Raw genomic sequence first — 18,779 nt, 5'->3', positions numbered from 1 at the left:
AGAAACCTACAAAATTACACCTGAAAAAAAAAAAAGTCTGTGAGGGAGAGGAAATTACAAGAACCGCGGGCAATGCAACTTCTTAGCCGATATCTTCTGTAAAACCGATTACATATGACAGATCACATGCAAAACAATTCTTCTAATAATCTGAAAAACATTGCTAACCCTGCCAGTTTATTCTAAGTCTAATACTCTATAAAGTACTGAACAATACTAAGCTTGATTCTAAACATGTTTGTTCACACTTTGTACCAGTTCATTAGAATATTAAAGTTCAAATTTCAGGTTGTAGCTTTAAACATATACTGGCATCCAACGACTCTTCGGGTGTTGTGCAACTACAGTGCCCAGCATTCTTTGTATAGATTCTTTAACCACTTCCCACCCGGCCAGTGCATATATACAGCCGGGTGGGAGCCGTCTACTTCTGATAGGACGTTCAGGAACGTCCTTCAGAAGGAGCGGGATCGCGCGCGCGTGCCCGCGCAGCGGCGCGATCGCGATGTGCTCGTGTCACCCAGACACGGCACATCTCAGATCGGCAGGAGGGCTCTGTGATTGGCCCTCCTGATCACATGACGGCCGTGTCCAATCACGGCCGTCATGTGATGTAAACAAACAGCCGGTTGCTAGGCAATCGGCTCCTCCTCTCCTCACACAGAAGTCATCGCTGAGGAGAGGAGAGCAGATCGTTGCAGCCGGCTGATGATCAGTGAGTATGAGCTGTTTTTTTACAGCTTTTTACTCACTGATCACCAGCATAGTGTAACCACACATCACACCACACAGTATAAACACAGTCCCCACATATGTCCCCAAATAATAAAAACACATGTCCCTAATAATAAAAACATGTCCCCCACATATGTCCCACTAAAATCACATGTCTCAATGATTATCTGCACACATATGTACATGATCATTTGCGTACATATGTCCGTGATCACACAAACCAATTATTACACACTTAACGGAATTTTTTTTACCAAAAACATGTAGCAGAACACATTTTGGCTTAAATTTATGACAAAATTAGATTTTATTGGATTTCTTTTAAAATAGAAAAAAGAAAAATATTGTTTTTTTTTTCCAAATTTACGATTTTTTTGCGCTTATATCGCAAAAAATAAAAAACGGAGTCGTGAATAAATACCACCAAAATAAAGCTCTATTTGTGCGAACAAAATGATAAAAATTTAATTTGGGTACAGTGTAGCACGACCGCGCAATTGTCACTAAAAGCGCGAGAGCGATGAAAGCTGAAAATTGGGCTGGGAAGGAAGGGGGCGAAAGTGCCCTGTATTGAATTGGTTAACCATTGATACGAAAAACATCTCAAGGCCAAGAGACTTTACTTCTACATAAACTTGGAAATCAATAACAAAAAAAATAAACCAAAAAAAATACACACCTTTTCAAAAAGAGAAAATAGATAGAAAAGCCATAATTCATGTTTCAGTAATAAAATTAGTTTCACTACTGGGAGGATTGTTTTTGCAATTTTCTTATGGTTTGTGAGCCTGAAAACCATACATAGTACTAAAACTAAAGACAGCCATAGATGGTACAATCTGTCTACCTAAACCAGTGGTTCTCAACCTTTCTAGTGATGTAACCCCTTGATAACATTTCCCAAGTTGTGGGGACTCCTAACAGAAAAATAATTTTCGTAGCGTGGGTTGTCAGCACCCAAGGCCAGACAAGTAATTTGCACCCCTAAGCCACGGACACTTAGCGCTCCCCGAGTCCCTTCCACTTGTTTAGTATTAAAACCCCTTACGGTACATTTTAGGGTGTACCACTCTTTGTTCTTTTTTTTTGCCTTTTATCTCTATCGTAGTTTCTGTTTTTTTTTCCCACATCCATCTCTCTAGCCGTTTTTCTTGTTCTATTTTTTTCTTTGTTCCTCCCCCTCTTTTCCTTTCCCTTCCATGTATGCTTTATTTTTATTCCTTCTCTTATTTCTTGGTGGGGGAGTGGGGGGAATGGGATTAGTGGTAGTGCTGGGGGGAGTTCTGATCAGCCAACTTAGGTGCTCTTGATCAAGGTCATCTGCTCATCCAAGAAATGTAGTGCAGACTTAATGACAACTATAATCACGGGCAGTATTACTCACTGTGTCTCCGACTTTGTGATGCCTCTCAGCAGTGACACCTATGCCAAAATCAGGAGATAGGGTCTCCTCCAGTACCTCCCATTTCACACCAATCAGCTGACCTCTAGTCTCTTCCCCCCAGCCATGCCGTGAACTGAATGGGCAGCTGCGAAAAGGCTGGGAGAGCGGTGCGGGCTTCAAGAACAGCCCAAGATTTGGTGACCCCTGGCAAATCATTCGACCCCCCCAGGTTGAGAACCACTGACCAAAACAGTCTGAACTCTGATACAGCCACTTATGTCATTATATTGGAGTCACTAAAGGAATGATGTATAATCATTGCATCAGTTCTTTGATCTACTGTTTTGGTAGTATTTTGGATGACACTTTGACCAAGACTTCAAAACTACAGTGTCCTCCCGGAATGCTGGTTTCCGTAAACATCTGTGGGAAAATCTAAGATCAAGGTATAAGCCACTGTTGCTAGAATTCCTTATGACCTGACCAAGTCTTCCCAAGTTAAAGATCAGCAGCCTATAAATTATCGTGGAGAGGAATCCCTATGTAGACTCAGTCACAGCTGGGATCTTACATGGTGTTGAGGGCTCCTGCCCACTCCAATGCAACATGGCTGCCCAATGACCAGAAGGAGGAGCAAGTCACAATATACCCATTCCCCAAAAAAAGTACCTCCTTTTCTGCAGCAGAGCAAAGTAAAAGGAGAAAATATATATCTATATATCTATATATCTATATATCTATATATCTATATAAAAAAAAAAAAAAAAAAAAAAAAAAAAAAAAAGAGAAATATAAACACACATACACAATTCTGGAGCCACCAGCATGTGAAACACAGGTTCACCTTAGGAGTACCCTTTTCACATATGCCAAAGTGCTCTATAATTATTACCATATGTAATGTTAAATTCTCTTGGCTAGTCTCTCCCCCACCCAACCCCCCCCGTGTTCATTAACATAGGCACTTTACTTTTATTTGCCTTCTGGTGGACATCTTTTTCAGCCAAAGTCTCCATTTTCCCCTGGCATTATCCTAAGAGTTACATTAGGGGTTAATTCTTTAACTGTGGGGAGTAAACACATTTTCTTTTGGCAAAACTCTATATAATTTAGGGAATAATTACTGACTTTTAAGAAGAGGAATTAGAATTGCTTTGGGAAGAAATGGTTTGCAGCTTATTCTGACATTTTTCTTTCAGAAATATTTAAGGAACTTAAAAATAAATTCCCACAGGAAAATGCTACAGTGTCCTAGTATTACAAGCTGCCCCAAACTAGACACTCAAATAAAGGAATAATGACTTCCCCTTTCAATCAAAGATGAAGAATATTCTGTACATGCATCTACATGACATATTGTACAGACTAGTGGTGATTAGATTCAAGAAAAAAATAAAATAAAAAAAATGATATAATTTTATATATGTAGCACCCACTACCAATAGGTAGGTGCTAGTATAGGATTTTTACTAGGAAGACTGTCAGCACATGTACATTTAGGCAGGCCTATACCTTGAGCCAGGCCTGTCTGTTTTTATCTGGGGGCAGGGAGTGGATAGTGTAGCAGTGGCCACCTGTGCTCTAGTTCTGAGGCATCTGGTATTGGCAGGGGTCGGGCCTCCTATATAAGTTGAGGCAACATGCCACTGGGGAGAGTTGTCGGCCGGGTGAAGAGGAGAATGGAGTGCTATACAGCAGCAGGAGGGCAACCCAGGGGGGGGGGGGGGGGGGGTGAGCTTATCACAGGAATAGGCCCAGGGAGAGCTGTGAGGGAACTTCACTTCTACACGGTCATTAGTGAAGTCCTCATCATTACACAGTCCTTGAGGAGTCCTGGATCGGGGGGGGGGGGGGGAATAGCAAACAGCATCTCAGTCTTAAGCCTCGTACATACCATCAGATTTTTGGCAGGGAGTTGTGTGATGACAGACTGTTGGCCTAAAATCCAATCATTAGTACACTCCATCATACAATTTTTGTCCAACTTTCCGCTAACAAATGTTGGATCGAAGGCTAGTAAATTTGCAGCAGACAATGGACTGTTGTTATAAGTCCGTCACAAAAGTCTCAAACACAACATTAGCAGAAGGTGCCCAAAGAGTGGCGCTCAAGAACTGAAATTCCACGTAGTACAGCACTACATTCGCAGTTGTTGGCCGACAATTGTGCACAGTTTGTATGCAAGACAGGTTCCTGGCACAAGCCCTACAGACAAAAGTCTGACTCTTTGTTGGCCAACAATACGATCGTGTGTACGAGGGTTTAGTCTGTAGGGTTCAATATTGAGTTGGCCCACCCTTTGCAGCTATAACAGCTTTAACTCTTCTGGGAAGCCTGTCCACAAGGTTTAGGAGTGTGTCTGAGAATGTTTGACAATTCTTCCAGAAGCGCATTTGTGAGGTCTGACACAGATGTTGGACGAGAAGGCCTGGCTTGTAGTCTCATCAGTGCCTGCCCTCACAAATGCGCTTCTGAAAGAATAGTCAAACATTCCCATAGATACACAAACCTTGTGAACAGCCTTCCCAGAAGAGTTGAAGTGGTTATAGATGCAAAGGGTGGGTGACTCAATATTGAACCCTATGGGCCAAGACTGGGATGTCATTGACGTTCATGTACGTGTAAAGGCAGTACCAATACTTTTGGAAATATAGTGTAGGTCCTAAAAGAAGATCTGATGACCCTGCCATGAAGGACAATGGTTTAGGCAAATAAAAAAAATGAAAATAGTATTTAATAAAACTAAAGTCATTGCAAAGACTCACTGAATATAGGTTTCAGCAAAATAAGATTACACAGATATGAATTTCATCATGTGCTTACCTTACTTGGCAGACTAGAGTCTGAGAAGTGCAATATTATGGTTCCAGTAGAGAAGCTTTATATTGGTGATCATGGCACAATACTTACCAACAATGGGCTACTGACCAAGCTGGATTGTACTCAAAAACATTATGCCTTTTCCACTTGTACATTTTGTGGGGTTAGCCCCCTAGAATACACAAAAACTACTCTGAGCAATACCTTTTTTATTTTTTTTTTATTTTTTTTGTGCAAAAAATAAAATAAAAATAAAAATAAAAAAATAAAAAAGAGACAAAGATCACTCATCACAATCTCGGTGGCAGATTTTGCAAGACTTTGGGTGGTTCTTTAGCCCCGACACTACTACATTGATGATTCTCAGAACAGTTGCATCACACAGCATATGCTAGATTACAGGACAGAATTTCTCTTTGCATTGCTAGTTTTCACGATTAGTCCCTTCTGCACTGTAAAAGCTGACCTAAATCTAATTGAAACTTTGTAAACTGATAATTGGTGGTAATAATACAATGCTCCCCTGGGGATTCTAGGCATTGCTTTGTTTATCTGAAGTTTCCAGTCTCTATAAGGAGATCAATCATGCTGTGCTGATAAAAGCCTAAATTCCTAAAGACTTGGTATCACAACCAGAGTCATATCTGCAAAATTTTACAGCCCCTGTCAAAACTGCTGCCAGCCAGTCAGACCATGCACAGTGCCTACTGGGAAAAAAGGTGCTGGTCTTCAGGATGTCTGCTACAAGAAAGAACACAGCCCACAAGACAAACGACCTGGAGGATCAGAGCAGCCCCCCCGTGTGCGTCATTACTCATCCCCTCTACAGAGAGCCTTAAAAACTGCAAAGCAGCCAAGGAATCCTAGGATTAAAGAACAGCATGCATCAAAACAGACATGACCCCTTTAGTAAAATTATTACCTATAGGACAGGAATATAACATTTACTATAATCTGTATTCACGTTTTGCAAGAATGTCCGGTAATCTATCAAAATTGTACATAGCATTTTGCATACCATTATTTCATATCTGTACAGGCTCCTGAAAGCTTAACTAAAGGGCAAAACTACTTCTTTAGTTTTGGAGTGGAGAGGGATTAGAACATCTGTCAGTTTTTATTGCTAGGGAGATTCACCCTCTCAAAATTTGTCCCGTTTATCATTAGCATGGAAAGTAAAAGAAAACCCCACATTTTTTGGGTTGTCTCCATAAAAGTAATCAAGGAGAAATCTTCCAATGGGGACACTACTTCTGGTCCCCAAGTCCCTTAATTAGCAGGGATTACCTCATACTTTGGCTATGGGACAGAAAGTGAAGGTTAAAAGTGGTTGTAATCCCTCGCAAAAAATAAATAAAGGGGGGGGGGGGAAGAGAAGGAAAGATTTATAATAAAAGCAAACATGCCTAGAGCAGCCTGTATCTTCTTCTGGGGTGCCCTCTTCATCAGGTGCTCCCCCATAGAAAGCCACTTTCCCTGGGGGGCACCCGTGTGGGCTCGCTCCCGAGTCCCACTGCTGAGTCCATTGACAGACAGCGCTCCCCACTCCCTTGTTCATTACAAATTAAAATCAGTGTTACAAAACAACCTTAAGAGTCATGTCAACCCCATCAGCAACATGATCGCAAAAGTGAGCACTTGCCCTTATGGCGTTGCTCACTTGCTGGTTGAAACATTGCAAACCTTGTTTGCCATAAAGGAAGCAGCTATTGGGATGACACCATGCCGATTTTACCACTGACAGACCACCACAGACAAGCATTCATTCCATTTTCAAATGCGATTTTAGTCATCAGTGAAGTCTGGCGAGCTGGGTTAGCTTCTGGTTTCTTATGTCTTGGTTACTCAGCGAGATCTCCTTCCCATTCCTGTCCCCTTGAGTTTCTTGTACACACACACACACACACACACCTTTCATGCTTCAGCACCACATGTTGCAATTAACATAATAGAACAAATTAAAAAGCCAACAGGAAGAGTGGCATCACCATAAGTTGACTACATCAGATGTGCAGAGATGTCAACAATATCTCCAGAGAAACTCCCAAAGTGCTTCAACTCCTCAGTGTCTCCCGAAAACCAAAGTATCAAGTTTTTGGTGAACTAACCCTTTAAGGATGATGAATGTTTCCATGACCGATTCCAAATGAAGTACAATGGAGCTCAGTCACAACAGCAGATTTCTTTTTTCAAGTCACTTGCATAAAACAGCATTTTGAATATGTGGGAGTTTTCTGCTCCATCAAGAGAAATGTAGATGCTGTTTTTAATTAAAAAGTGACTGTGCATAAAACGAGCTCCAGCTCTTTACTGAAAGTCCATGCCAGCACTTTCTACAGCCAGTGGAGTAGGGTTAAAAGTAAACCTCTGCTAGTTTTAATTTTGGTCAATGTTTAGAAGATTCCTCTAATCTCCTGTGTGGTCACCAGGACAGAAGACAGTAAAAGTCATTCCTACAGGGTCCAGACAGCAATAAAACATCAGGGAGTCCACTATACTCAAAACTTTTACCGAGGAAGAATGAGAGGTCATTGCTGACTTTTTAAGAATACATAGCGAGTTGCCGGCTGTCTTGTTGAATTAGTATTTTTCGCATCTTACGAGTCATCAACTGCATATGGAATCAGATGTTCTAACATTATCCTTCCAAATGACTCAAATATTGAAACCAAAGACAACCAGACAAGTGGCATATTCAGGAGGTCAGCACTGGCAGCCTTTTAATTTTCTCTCAGTATTGTTCCCCCCCCCCCCCCCCCTTTATTTATAACAAAAAAAAAAAAAAAAAAAGTGAAGGGGAGGGTTGTATCAGATTCTATTTTAAAACAAAAAAGTGCCAAGTAGCCTAAAATTCGGTATGGTTTATAGCCATTTTTGTCTTGGCTGATATTTTCTTTACATTCAATATTTTACTACTTAATTTTTCTGCTTCATGGTCATTCTCGAAAAGGGGTTTTACAAGTAGGAAGGCATATGTAGCTAAAAGAACCTTTACAAAGAGTACAAAAGTTACACAGTGTTTTCAGGACCTTAGTGTAGTGCTGTGTACGGTTAATAGATAACCTTATGACACCAGCTTGGGGCAAAACATTTTTTTTAAAAATGACCGAGATAAGGCGGCACCATAGATTACAGGCTATGGAAGCTGCAAGACTTTTTACACAATGTACTGATAAAATATATGCATATCAAAATTAAAATCAAGATCTTGAAAATCTTTTCATTACATATATCCAAACAGTTGGGAATCATTTGCAAACTGACAATATGGGGAATTCGATCACAGAACTGCATATAGCCATTTATAGCAAAAGAAATGCAAACTACAAGGCGGCGGAGGTAATAAACTGCCTTAGGCTTGATTCACACCTATGCATTTTTAGTGCTTTTTGCATTTTGCAGATTTGCACTACAGTCTATTTACCATAGTTTCCAATGGAAAACATTCTGTAGTGCAAATCTACAAAATGCAAAAAGGACTAAAAATGCATAGGTGTGAATCAAGCCTTAGAAAGGCTCAGGTAAGGGGGTTTAAATGGTTGGGTAAATAGCATATGCTCTGCTTGGTCTTAAAGCAATGCAAATGGCACAGCTGCCAATCTTAACATCTTGATCCTGCATAGTGAGGTAGATCTCCAACAGGTGCTCAAACACTGCAATGCACAGTGAGGCCATAAATTGTAACAAAGTCAAAAGCCAACATGAAAGACTGCAACAGATTAGAGAAGTATAAAGATAAAAGTGCAAGAAAAGTCATTACCCCTTTTTCCTTTTTAGACGTATACATTGAGTCACTCTACCATTAAAAAGGTACTCTGAGTCACTTTACTTAAAAATAATGACTCATTCTAGTCTGCTTAGCCCTGAAATGTTACCAGGATGACATAGGGCAGAGTCTGATGTTGCCAAATTACACTATATAGGGGAACATGGAGACACATTTTGTTGAAGTTATTTAATGAATCCCCCTGTGTGCAGCCTGCGAAAGGCCTACCTTCTTTAGTTCCAAAGATATTTATACTGTGGCCCCGGACAGTGCTACAGTTTTTGCAGTGAAACCGTCTGTCAGGTTCTTATTCTTATTGTTGGGGGCCCAATCCATTCCCTATGGGAGAATCAAACTCTATAGGATGACTGGAGACCTCCATGAGTACAGACCTTCCATTGAAATGAAGTGTGTACAAGAAAAGAACTGGAGCAGGAAGAATGGCAAATATTCTCAGGTGGAAGGATGATTAATTATAGGACAATGGTACTAAGATGACAAATGGTCCTCTCTCCAAAACTTGCACATGTCCCCATTCTCTCCAGTACACCCCATCTCCAGTGACCCAACTTCCTTGGAACTTCCTTGCACTGAAACTAAAACAGTGTTATCAGCCCTTCTAAAGCCTCATACACACGGTCGGACTTTGTACAAACTTTTCCGTGGACTTTTGTACAAAGGGCGTGGTCCACAAGTTTGTATTGCATACACACGGTCGGACTTTTTGACAACAAACACGAACGTAGTGACGTCACAACATACGGACACCACTGCAAAAGAGGACGTTCAATGACTCCAGCGCCACCTTTGGTCAACTTCTGTATTGTAGTCTGATCTTTTGCATTGGTTCTGAGCATGCGTGTTTGTACCTTGTACAAAAGTCCGATGCTTTTGCGTATACACGGTCGGACTTTGCTCCATCAGACTTTTGTTGCCAGAAAGTTTGTCCGTTCGCACAGCCAACAAAAGTCCGATGAAAACAGAAAAAGTTTGTCTGATGGAGCGTACACACAGTCTGATGTTGCTCCAAAACAGCTAATTTGCATGTTTGTTGTCAAAAAGTCCGACCGTGTGTAAGTTCAATTCTGTGGACTACAGAACAACCCACATGATAAAATATAAAAAGATAGAGGTGAGCTGTAGTTCTAACACTTTCTGTACTAGGGTGACAATGTTGCTCCTCCATAGATGAAGTATATTAAGCGAGCACTGTCACCCTAGGGCAGGAGATGTTATTGGCAGGATCACCAAGTAAAAAAAAAGTTAGGAAACTCTTATACAACCACCTTATCTAAAGCTGGTTAAGCTGCAAAATACAAAAAATTTTGTCAACGTAACTACAGGCTACCATGATAGCTGGGGAAATAATTTACACTGAGGCTGTGAAAAGGGATGTGGCTGTATCAGGGGAAAGCAATACTGATTAGACAAAATTTTCCAAATCATACAATTACTATTTTGCCTGATTCTGACAGATGGTATTAACCATTGATACCTCATATGAGATCTTCAGCAATCCTGGCAGAAAATAGCCAGATTGTCCAACTCATCAATGGCTGGTACCTTGATGACCATCATTATTGCTCATGACCACGGTTGCCTCCTGCTGCACTGCAGAAATTAGTTTGATACAGTTTAGGTACCTCCTCGGGTTCTCTGGTCTAGAGGTAACAAGCAGTCAGGCTGGGTTCACACCATGTCTGGCTGCTGTTTGCAGTTTGGAGCGTTTCCGTTCACCAATTTAGGTGCAATTTTTTGCCCTAATTCACACCTAAACCAGACCCAAAAATGTACAGAACCCTTTTCAAAACTGCACCGCGGCCACCATGGACATGTGTGAACCGGCTCCATTGAAAGTTTATGCAAATTGGGCACATTTAAAAAAAATAAAATAAAAAAATATAACGCATCCAATGTGAATCGAGCATTAGGCAATTTGGCAGCCATTGACAGACCAAGAGATCTTGCTACAATCATACTGGAAAGCCTTAACATGACACTGGGGGGGTCACAAAAAAAAAAAAAGGAAGTATAAATTCTTGGGCACAAACTACTGCAAGCAAGAAACATTTACACTTCCAGTGAAAATAACTGGTAGTAGGAAAAAAATAAAAAAATTCTAATAAAAGATAGAAAGATCACACACACCATATGATATGCCTTGAGCTGTGTAAATTGAAACTTTGTGGTCTTACTCTATTTCACAAACAATTAAAACACGTATAAGAACCCAAGGAATGAGTTAATTGGATCCATTTCCATGTGCAGGTTACAAGAGGCTGATAAAATGAAGTGTCCTCTTAGAAATAAGTTATCTGAATGCAAGTTTATACATGAACCTCAATGCTTGGTCCAAGTCAGTGACTTTTTGAACCTTCAAAGCGATGAGGCGTATAAGATAAATAATTGTATCACTGACATCCAAGCATTCAGTATTAAAATAAAGCAGAGTGGTTTCAGGTTCAAGGACATGTTAAGAGTCAGCCCATCCAAAAGTGCAGTTATGGGTGGAGAATAAGGGTGGGATTCCCCATGGCCTTCTTAGATCTCTTACAGACCAAAGTTGAAATCTCCCTAGGGTTTTTTCGATTCTCCTTCTGAATATTGTAAAAAGTAAAATCAATAAAGAATTCAAACAGATCCAGATCCCCCTGTCATAGCAGCGGCTGAGCAGACATGGCCACCAAATTACCAGGAGGGAAAAATTAAGCCAACGGGTTTCATCAAGAATGCATCTACCCACAATCAAATACACAACCATTTCCAATGCCCAGTCATGTACAAGGATCTTTGAAGGCAGATCAGGAGACTTTAAGAAGTAGTGCCGACTGCTCACTTCGGTCCAGACATTCTCCTTACAAATTTCTCCAAGATCCGTGCAAAAGCTGGTGCTACCGTGTTTGGTAGCCAATCAGCTTCTAACTTCAGCTTGTTCAATTAAGCTTGACAATAAGCCCTGGTTCACACTGCCTTGACTTGTCATGCAACTTTAGAGTTCAAAGTCGCATGGCAAGTCTGTCCCCATTAGCGATATTTGTTCTAATCGGATCAACTTGAGTCACTCAGACTTAGAAAAAGGATCATGCACTACTTTTGGTCTGACTTCAATACAACTTGTATTGATGTCTGTTAAAAAAATAAAAAAATAAAGTTGTACACAAGCCACGATGTAAGTAGCACAACCTCTGTGTGACCAGTGCCAAGTCCCTTAATTAGACAAAAGGTTGGGATTTAAGGTATTTTAATATCATAAACAGTACTGGAAATATCCCAAGAGCCAAGAAGCCATTCTAGTTCTCAATGGAGTTGGCTCCCCAAATAAATACTGCCGGACTGGACAGTCTGGTTCCTGAAGTCCAAATTAAATTTTTCCACATTTGTATGCCATTATATTAGAAATTAGCTTCCATTATCGACTGTAGGTTCACTTTAAAGTACCATTAATCCTCATTTAAGATGCGGATAGTAAGACTTACATTGTGTTCCACTTCTTCTGAAGTTTCTGCTATTCTCTCCACTTATCACCCAATGCCTTAATCGCTGACCCCGGTATCCACAGAAAGGTGGGTCCTTGACTTGTAGGGTCCTACTGAGCCCCACTGGAGGCACCCTTATGTGCCCACTCATGGAATACCTGCAGCCACAGTCTGCACTGCATGCGCACAGGCAGACCAAAGGGATAGAACCAATGTCACGATGGGTGTGCTTGCACTAGGAATGATGGTACACGTAGTCCTCAGGAGACTCCTATACATTCAGAGTGCATGCTCCCAGACATGAAATTTGCTCCAGGCTGTGCCAGTAAAATTAATAAAAGGTGACTGCTTAGCGGCACTGTTGCATGAAATCATTAACGGACCGATGATTAATAGGCCAAGAGGGTTGTTTTTTTTGTAAATGAGGTTTCAGTACTTTAAAAGGTTTTGGGTGGATTGACATCAGTTATACGACCATAAAATAAAAAAAGTAACATACTAAATGTGTAAAATGTATAATGCACAGCACAATGTGATTAAACAAAGGCTGCCATTACTCTAGGCACACTGTAAAGAGTGGATATTCTTTATATCCCAGTGAAGAGTTCTGCCTGTGGATTCCTCAGGGTGCCATTCGGAGGCTGGACACAATCCTAGCTGTTGGCGTGTCCGGTTTCAGGAAACTGTGTCCTGTTAAACATTATTACTCACTTTCCTCATGTGAGCTCTGAGCTGTAAAGAAATGTACTCCAAGCCCTGAGGTCCTGATCTTACACAAAGGGGGACCCAGCTCCAGCTGATTGAGGGCACAGCACGCCAGCCTGGTCACCGCCATGTCCTGCTGGAGAGGAGAGTGATCTGTCTACATTGAAAACAGACGGGGAGGAAGCTAGGACAATACCGCTAATTAACCCTTACACTGCATGACGGTGACATGTCATCCCTGGCTCTATTCCTATCCAAATGGAAAATACACACACAGTACAGAATGCCAGACATATCATAGAAGTACTAAACACAAGCTACAAATTCATTTTAAAGAAAACAAAATGGATAACTATAGAAACCTTTCAGGATTCTATTGAAAGTAAACATTTTATATAAATACAAAGAAAATATTTTTCAAAACAGCTGACTTTTTATTACGGAGTATTTAAAGCTTCTCCTTGGGTCCCCTCTGAAGATTTATACTGTCCCATCAGACAGAAAAATGCTGAGAAACACAACATTTTACAGCTGTCACCAGAACAGGGGTGATGGTATGTCTTCTATCAGGGTCACGAATTTCAGTAACAACTGTGCAAGAGGGATTTCCCCAAATGGACAGAGCAGTAAAATCGAAGACGTTTCTAGCTTTACATAAAAAGTAACCCATCAGAACTATATAAATTTGAATACCTTTACACACACTGTAGTTGTACTATAGGGAACCATAAATTCCTGCACACACACCTTACTTCCTGTCCAGATATCCCAAAGACCATTGTCAACTGAGACACAAATGACTTATCCCAACAAATCTTATTAAATATTTATGTAAATCATGTATAATATCTAATTTGCTCCATTTTCTAGTATGTTAAATATACCATTGAAAGCATTTTAATATATCTGTATTGACAACTGCATAATAAACTGTTCACCCAGGCAGGAGTTTTGTAATCTGATAATCTTCTGTACTCTCAGTCTCTGGACTGAGATCAGCTAACATTATTCCCTGCCATCTCCATCAACTACAAATAACACCACCCAACATCATGGAGAAGAGAGGGATCTGTTATACAGTTCCAACACTGACCTTTGGTGACAATACTGATGTCAACCTATGACAGGAATGGTTAGTGGCAGGATTACCAGGTTAAAATGAAAGGGGGAAAAAAAGTAAATAAAATAAAAATGTTGGGGAACGAATGCAGCGACCACATCCAAGGAAAGGTAAGCTGGACTATCTATTTGTTCTTGGGTTTAGATGTGCTTTGAGCCCTCGTTCCCATTGGAGCAATTTGTAATACGATTTGACAGGTCAGATCGCATGACAAGCGGCAGCCTATTGCCGGCAATGGCACCGCTCCAATCTGTGCGATGCCAACTTTGAGGCACCACTGTGCTGATTTACAAAAAGTAGTTCCTGCACTACTTTTGACGATTTTGGGGTGTGACTTCAATAGATATCTGCATGAAGCTGCACAAATGTCTTTCAAGTCAAACCCAAAGTTGCACTGAAATGCAGCTTTGAAATCGTGAAATTTAAGATGAAGGTCGCACAATTTCAAAGCCGCGTTCAATGTGAACAAGGGCTAAAAGACATTAGAAGAAGGGGGATGGTCCCTTAAAAACTTTACTGAAAATTTAAAGCAGTATACCTGCAAACAAAAAAAAATGGAATAGATTGAATTTTACCAGTTTTTAGATGTAGTGGCTGCATTAGTTTTCTCTTTTTTCACCTGATAATCTGGCCAGTAACATTCTTCCTCTCAGACTAGATGGAGAGACAACAGACACCTTTTGATGGCAGCATTGTCAGTCTTGGATGGGTAGTGTTAGTCAAATCCATCTAAATCTGCTAGTCTAACAATTTAAGGCAGAATTCCAATTATCACAGCAACAGTTTTTTTCCCCCCATTTGGGACAAACGTTTTACATAAAAGCCGATCACTGTAAGCACCCATGTACGTGTTAAATAGTTTGTCCTATCCCTCTGTCACTTTTGCTGGACAGTTTGGTCTGTTAAAGTAAGTTGAAAAGTAACATTAACTAGATCACCAGGTGAAAAAAAAAGGGGAAAAGAGACCAAAAAAAAAAAAAAAGAAACCAATGCAGCAACCGCACACAGTCGGACTGTATAATCTTCTTTAGACCTACCAACAACTATGTAGTACAGAGGCCAGTCTAGATACAGATTGATTGGTTAGATTAGGTAGGTCCTTTTTCTATGATTGTGGTAAATCTAAAGTGAGTATAACATGTATGGGGACCCTAAATCTGGCCATCAATGGATCGAACTTCAGCCAGTTCAGCAGGGACCAGCTGAATGCTGATCTATGCATCTAAAGCCAATTCTGTTAGAGAAAAAAAAGTTGATATAATGATCGACTCTTATCCAACGGCACTTTGGAAAACTTTCATTTGATCAGCATCTGCAGCCAATCAGTTGCAGGGCTGATTTGTGTATTCTGACAGCAGAGGAGTCCCCTCTGTCAGCATACAATAGCACAGCAGGGAGGATTCCCCCATCCACCTCTTGGAGGAATCTAGTCACTGGCTGATCAAAAAAAAAAAAAAGAAAAGAGAAAAGATCCATGCATGGCCAGACCTGGAGGCTGCAATCGTATACATTTTTGTCCCTAGGTCTTGAAGGACTTTAGAGGAAGAGAAATGTAACAATAGTGTAAATAAAAAGTATCCATCCCGGTGTTGTTGGTAAACAGATCTGTGCTGAGACAACAATGAAACAACAATAGAGGAGCTGTGTGGAGTCAGACAAGGTAATGAAGGTTGTAGTTGTAGAGAAGGCAGAGTTGGGTCATCAGCAGGTAATCTCATCCAGATGGGTGAATGGGATCCCTCTCCAGACAAAAGCAATGCCTGCCAAGCTGTAAAGTGGGGGTGGGGGCGCGCAGACATACACCAGAGTGAATGTATTGAGGTGGGGCGCGCAGACATACACCAGAGTGAATGTAATGGGGGGGACGCGCGCAGACATACACACCAGAGTGAATGTAATGGGGGGGACGCGCGCAGGGGGGGACAACACCAGAGTGAATGTAATGGGGGGGACGCGCGCAGACATACACCAGAGTGAATGTAATGGGGGGGACGCGCGCAGACATACACCAGAGTGAATGTAATGGGGGGGACGCGCGCAGACAGACACCAGAGTGAATGTAATGGGGGGGACGCGCGCAGACATACACCAGAGTGAATGTAATGGGGGGGAGCCGCGCAGACATACACCAGAGTGAATGTAATGGGGGGGACGCGCGCAGACATACACCAGAGTGAATGTAATGGGGGGGACGCGCGCAGACATACACCAGAGTGAATGTAATGGGGGGGACGCGCGCAGACATACACCAGAGTGAATGTAATGGGGGGGACGCGCGCAGACATACACCAGAGTGAATGTAATTGGGGGGGACGCGCGCAGACATACACCAGAGTGAATGTAATGGGGGGGGGCGCGCGCAGACATACACCAGAGTGAATGTAATGGGGGGGGCGCGCGCAGACATACACCAGAGTGAATGTAATGGGGGGGCGCGCGCAGACATACACCAGAGTGAATGTAATGGGGGGGACGCGCGCAGACATACACCAGAGTGAATGTAATGGGGGGGGACGCGCGCAGACATACACAGAGTGAATGTAATGGGGGGGGACGCGCGCAGACATACACCAGAGTGAATGTATTGGGGGGGGACGCGCGCAGACATACACCAGAGTGAATGTAATGGGGGGGATGCTCCCCGGTGTGAACGTATGGGGGGGGATGCTCCCCGGGTGTGAACGTATGGGGGGGGGATGCTCCCCGGTGTGAACGTATGGGGGGGGATGCTGCTCTCTGGTGTGAATGTGAATGTTATGGGGGGGGGATGCTGCTCTCTGGTGTGAATGTATGGGGGGGGGGATGCTGCTCTCTGGTGTGAATGTATGGGGGGGGATGCTGCTCTCTGGTGTGAATGTATGGGGGGGATGCTGCTCTCTGGTGTGAATGTATGGGGGAATGCTGCTCTCTGGTGTGAATGTATGGGGGGGATGCTCCCCGGTGTGAATGTATGGGGGGGATGCTGCTCTCTGGTGTGAATGTATGGGGGGGGGGGATGCTGCTCTCTGGTGTGAATGTATGGGGGGGGAATGCTCCCCGGTGTGAATGTATGGGGGGGGGGATGCTGCTCTCTGGTGTGAATGTATGGGGGGGATGCTCCCCGGTGTGAATGTATGGGGGGGGGGGGATGCTGCTCTCTGGTGTGAATGTATGGGGGGGATGCTCCCCGGTGTGAATGTATGGGGGGGGGATGCTGCTCTCTGGTGTGAATGTATGGGGGGGATGCTCCCCGGTGTGAATGTATGGGGGGGGGATGCTGCTCTCTGGTGTGAATGTATGGGGGGGATGCTCCCCGGTGTGAATGTATGGGGGGGGGATGCTGCTCTCTGGTGTGAATGTATGGGGGGGATGCTCCCGGTGTGAAATGTATGGGGGGGGGGATGCTGCTCTCTGGTGTGAATGTATGGGGGGGGAATGCTCCCCGGTGTGAATGTATGGGGGGGGGGATGCTGCTCTCTGGTGTGAATGTATGGGGGGGATGCTCCCCGGTGTGAATGTATGGGGGGGGGGATGCTGCTCTCTGGTGTGAATGTATGGGGGGGATGCTCCCCGGTGTGAATGTATGGGGGGGGGGATGCTGCTCTCTGGTGTGAATGTATGGGGGGGATGCTCCCCGGTGTGAATGTATGGGGGGGGATGCTGCTCTCTGGTGTGAATGTATGGGGGGGGATGCTGCTCTCTGGTGTGAATGTATGGGGGGGGATGCTGCTCTCTGGTGTGAATGTATGGGGGGATGCTCCCCGGTGTGAATGTATGGGGGGGGGGGGAATGCTCCCCGGTGTGAATGTATGGTGGGGATGCTGCTCTCTGGTGTGAATGTATGGGGGGATGCTCCCCGGTGTGAATGTATGGGGGGGGGGAATGCTCCCCGGTGTGAATGTATGGGGGGGGGGAATGCTCCCCGGTGTGAATGTATGGGGGGGGGATGCTGCTCTCTGGTGTGAATGTATGAGGGGGAAGCTCCCCGGTGTGAATGTATGGGGAGGGGGGGAGAATATAGTAAAACACTAAGGTTTGGGGTGCGGAGGGAGAGATGTGGAAGGAGAAGAAGGGGGAGCGGATATAACGGAACAGATGAGGGCGGGAGGGGCTCTACCCCATCCACACACCGATCCCGGGGACAAGGAGCACCCTCTTCCAATACACGGCACTTACCTCTGTGGGTCCGGGAGGTAGAAGTCCACGGAGAAGCCGAACAAGCTGCCCTGGGGTCCGGAGTAGGTAGCGGGCTCATCCACCGCCAGGTTAAATCCATGGAGGAGCGGGAGGAGGGCGGCTAGTAGGACACAGCGGCTATGGAGCGGGCACGGCATGGCTGGGAGGAACATGTGAGAACACCGGGGACTCTCCGCTCTCTCACTTACTTTGAAGCTCCAAAAAAAAAAAAACGAAAAAAAAAAACCAACTACTCCAATGATGAAGAAGCCCCGCCCAACCGAGATGCAGCGGGTGCCCCCGCCCCTTCCCTCTATGAACACGCCTCTACGTGTTGGATGTGGATTTCATTAGAGCCCTCGGTGTTTATCCCATAGGCTCCGCTCTAATGTCATTACTGGGGACGATAATTGAATGATAGGTGTGACTGGAGGGGAAGGAAGGTACACAGCACAGTGTATGGGAAGAGTGGAGTCCTGGGATGGACAGATCTGTACGGGGCTCCTCGTCACACACTCTGATAGGTCAGATTCTGAGGATTGGGGCTCAGTCACTGCCCCCCCCCCCCCCCCCCATTATACCCCAAACCAAGCATGCCATAGACTGCAGATCACCAAT

The 18,779-nt window shown here is 43.5% G+C and overlaps 1 protein-coding gene across 1 annotated transcript in view; it reads right to left on the bottom strand.

Moving 5' to 3' along the window:
- Nucleotides 1-18,384, bottom strand: part of ITGA5 (integrin subunit alpha 5) — a 139,880-nt gene extending 121,496 nt beyond the window's left edge. The window contains exon 1 of the mRNA XM_077483782.1: nucleotides 18,162-18,384. Within this exon, the coding sequence (XP_077339908.1) occupies nucleotides 18,162-18,334 (173 nt within the window). The 5' untranslated portion in view covers nucleotides 18,335-18,384. The remainder of the gene's footprint in view (nucleotides 1-18,161) is intronic.
- Nucleotides 18,385-18,779: the final 395 nt, after the last annotated feature.

The sequence above is a fragment of the Lithobates pipiens genome, unplaced genomic scaffold (assembly GCF_037356315.1).
Source record: "Lithobates pipiens isolate NorthernLeopardFrog02 unplaced genomic scaffold, aLitPip1_a1.2 Scaffold_16, whole genome shotgun sequence".
NCBI lineage: Eukaryota > Metazoa > Chordata > Amphibia > Anura > Ranidae > Lithobates > Lithobates pipiens.
The sequence above is the reverse complement of the archived record's forward strand: the minus strand, read 5'-3'. Positions and strand labels throughout refer to the sequence as shown.